At 33.6% G+C, this 3308-nt stretch overlaps 1 protein-coding gene across 1 annotated transcript in view; it reads left to right on the top strand.

Annotated features, from left to right (window-relative positions):
* Nucleotides 1–1949: 1949 nt before the first annotated feature.
* The window catches only part of LOC112097225 (cytokinin riboside 5'-monophosphate phosphoribohydrolase LOG7-like), a 4059-nt gene continuing 2700 nt past the window's right edge, over nt 1950–3308 (top strand). The window contains exons 1-3 of the mRNA XM_024181869.1: nt 1950–2232; nt 2293–2367; nt 2452–2589. Coding sequence (XP_024037637.1) covers nt 1950–2232; nt 2293–2367; nt 2452–2589 — 496 coding nt within the window. The remainder of the gene's footprint in view (nt 2233–2292; nt 2368–2451; nt 2590–3308) is intronic.

Raw genomic sequence — 3308 nt, 5'->3', positions numbered from 1 at the left:
TTAAATGGTCGGTTCTACCGCCTAGCATTTTAATTTCACTTTGCTAATTTATTTATATGGTCGGTTCTACCACCTAGCATTTTAATTTCAGTTTATTTATTTTTGTGCATTAATTTATTTAATTTTATGTTTTATTATATGGTTGGTTTTAAAATACCGCTTAAATTGTTTCTTTTAATTTCTTTGTTTATGGCTGGTTTCACCGCCTAAGTTATTTATTTTATTTATTTTCAGTTTGTTTATTTTTATTTCGCATTTTTGCTTATTTAATTTTTAGTTTGCTTTATTTCTGCAATTTCATTCAGTGTTTTATGCATCATTAATTTCTTTAGCATGCATTGTTAGCATTGCATGTGTCTTTAGCCTTTCTAGATTATCAAGAGATGTATCGCATTTAAAGTTAATGGTCAAAGATTGAAACAATATCTGGAATACCAACCACGTGAAACAGATACCGAAATCAATTTGAGTGACCCACCAAAATTTTGATTAGGCCTTTTCATTTTAACGTTTTGTGAATTTGATTTACTGTTACTTTATCGTTTGAATTATTTGATTTTTTTTCTTTCTTTTTCCTTTTCCCTATGTCTTGAATGGAGTGCATTGCATTGTTTTAATTGTGTGTTGTTTGGCAATTGTGATTTAGCTCACTAAATTTTTATACTTGTCATGAGTACCTCCATGAGAAATTTCTTTTTCAATCATCTTAAAACGCTTTTTCATGTAAAATTTCACCTGAGAAAATTGCTCCGATTTTGTAAATTACATCCCATTTGGGATCTGCAACCACCAGAGTTAGTATCTCACGTGAAAGACCTAGAAAGACAACTCAAGGAAATAGAGGATGGTATTTATAATCTACAATTAGATCTGGATTCAATAAAAGGACGAAGGTGAGTTTTATTCCTTGTGTGTTTTTGTTTTATTGTTCTTTTTCACTTTTGATTTGATTTTGCAGATTTGATTTGTTTTGATTCACTCTCCCGTATAAATGGCGGATAACGGTACTCCATGACTTTTTAAGTCGGTATTCTCAGTTTCCCACAATAACTGAAACCTCAATGTCAAGCATGGAAGTAATACAATAAAATTTACACCAACATTTTCCCTCTCCCTCAAAATGCTTTTAAGAAGATTTACAAAGCTCGTTGTGAACGACTGCGTTTGTTAATGATCAATGGGATTCCTGCTGACATTTGCTGGTTAATTGAAGTAAAGGTCCGATTGTCAAGTGAGTTTTCTAATCCATTCATTTCCTACATGCCTGGTTTTTGTAAAAGTAGATTTGCTAAGAAAAAAAGAGCTAAGCGACTTGGCTCTGAATGTTCTCACTGTGTAAGACTCGCTTGCAAAAATCCACGTTGTAAAGCTTTAGGAATGGTTTCTATAAATCGTGAAGATAAAATCAAATTCGTTAAGGATGGCATGAGTAAAGAATCGTTGGATGATATCTTACGATCTCTTGAGACGCATCCGAGCGGATATGTTGAACGTGAAATTCAAAATTTATGGAAGCTGTTCCAAAAGGAAAGTGCACAGTTTAGTCTTGAGAATCTGACTCTAAAAGACCCTGTTTGCCAGTTTATAAGAAAACTGGATGGGAAGCCTATCCTCGACCCATAGAGGGCGTTCAAGCCGTTACTGGACGTAAAACCAGAGGAAGATGTGAGCCACAATCACAACTACCAGTAAATATCCTTTTATTTTACTGTTATTTTATCTTTTGCATTATTATTATTATTGTGTTTTTTTTTCTTTATTTTATCTAATCACTGTTTACTTTTTCTTTTCACTGGTTGTCTTTGAATTATTAAGCTAAAAGCTTCATGCGTCATTTGACAAACACATCACCCTATTTACAGATGTATATCATTATGTCCGTCACCAAGATCTTAAATAGGAACTTCTTTTCAAGCACTCACAAATTGTTTCTTTTTAGAATTGTTCTAATGGCACCAACTTCAAGTAGTCAACTTAAAAACATTTGTGTGCTTTTTGGATTTCGTTATGGAAAGTATAAGGAGTTCGTTCAGGCAGCCATAGATCTTGGTCGTGTTATAGCAGAGAGGAAACTACATCTTGTATGTGGAGGAGGTGACCGAGGGTTGTCAAAGCTTGTCTCTGAAGTTGCTTTCGTTCGAGGTAGCCAAGTGCTAGGCATCATTCCAAAAGCCTTAAAACCTTTAGGATGTCTACCAGACTCACCAACTAGAGAAGAGTTAGTTGTCTCAGGTATGCAAGAAAGAATATTTGAAATGTTGAATCATGCTGACGCTTTTATTTTCTTGCCAGGAGACCTTGTAACTTTGGAGTCGCTAATTACATTTGCTTCTTGGGCCCATTTGAATGTCCATAAAAAACCCATCGGTTTGTTAAATGTTAATAACTTTTATGATGGATTAATAACATTTCTTAATCATGCAATAAAAAATTATTTCATTACATCCTCAGTGAAAAAACTCTTCATTTGGGCTCCTACTGCTAATGAGTTACTTGATCTTTTGCAAGCTTACAAACCAGAGTCAGATCCCATGACTTTGGCGTTGGATTGGGCAACGGATGATGATGGCACTAACTCTCGTAAAAAGTGTAAATTAGATTTAACTCTCCGTCTGTAAATATTTCCAGCAGTGGCCAGATGATATCTTCTAAACTCTACTCATTTCTTTAGACATTGAAGACAATGTCTCCTTCAGGTTGGGGGGAGGGAATAGTTGATAATTGTGGAATGTCTTAGTCCTAGTGATGTTTTTACTAATTTTTGTTGTAAAGACTAACTTTGGATAAAAGTTTGAGTCGAAGATGGCAAAATATAGAATGTAGTGTCTCTAGAAACGCATCTTCTTAACTTTTGTGTTTTCTTCCAAAAAAGAAATGTTTCTAACTTTTTGTTTTCAGTCTTTTTCTCTTTTTCTCTTAATCATCTACTTAAGTTTCTGCAATTAGTTCCAATTTTTTAGTGTTTTCTTAAAAAAAAAAAATTATTTTTCGGTGTGATATTTTAACATTGGATAACATGATGATTTTCAAATTTTGGTATTCGTATTATCTTTGGCCTTGAGTTATGTTATACTATGTTTTTCCCTTTGCATGTTGAAACGTAAATTGAGAAATTGAATGAGTGAAATTGATTAAGCCATTTGGAGGAATGTACATGTTATGAAAAGACCAAGCGAGTTTTTGAGCCTATTATCCTTGGAGAGTAACCTTGTTTGCCTATACAACGTCACAATTTTTTGTACAAGATCTCAATATTTAAAAAAAAAAAATTGTGCAGCCGCCACCTAAAGTCCCTTGAACTAGTGGAT

Source organism: Citrus clementina, unplaced genomic scaffold (genome assembly GCF_000493195.1).
Source record: "Citrus clementina cultivar Clemenules unplaced genomic scaffold, Citrus_clementina_v1.0 scaffold_6, whole genome shotgun sequence".
Classification (NCBI taxonomy): domain Eukaryota; kingdom Viridiplantae; phylum Streptophyta; class Magnoliopsida; order Sapindales; family Rutaceae; genus Citrus; species Citrus x clementina.
Note: the sequence above shows the minus strand (reverse complement) of the source record. Positions and strands in the feature narration are given on the sequence as shown.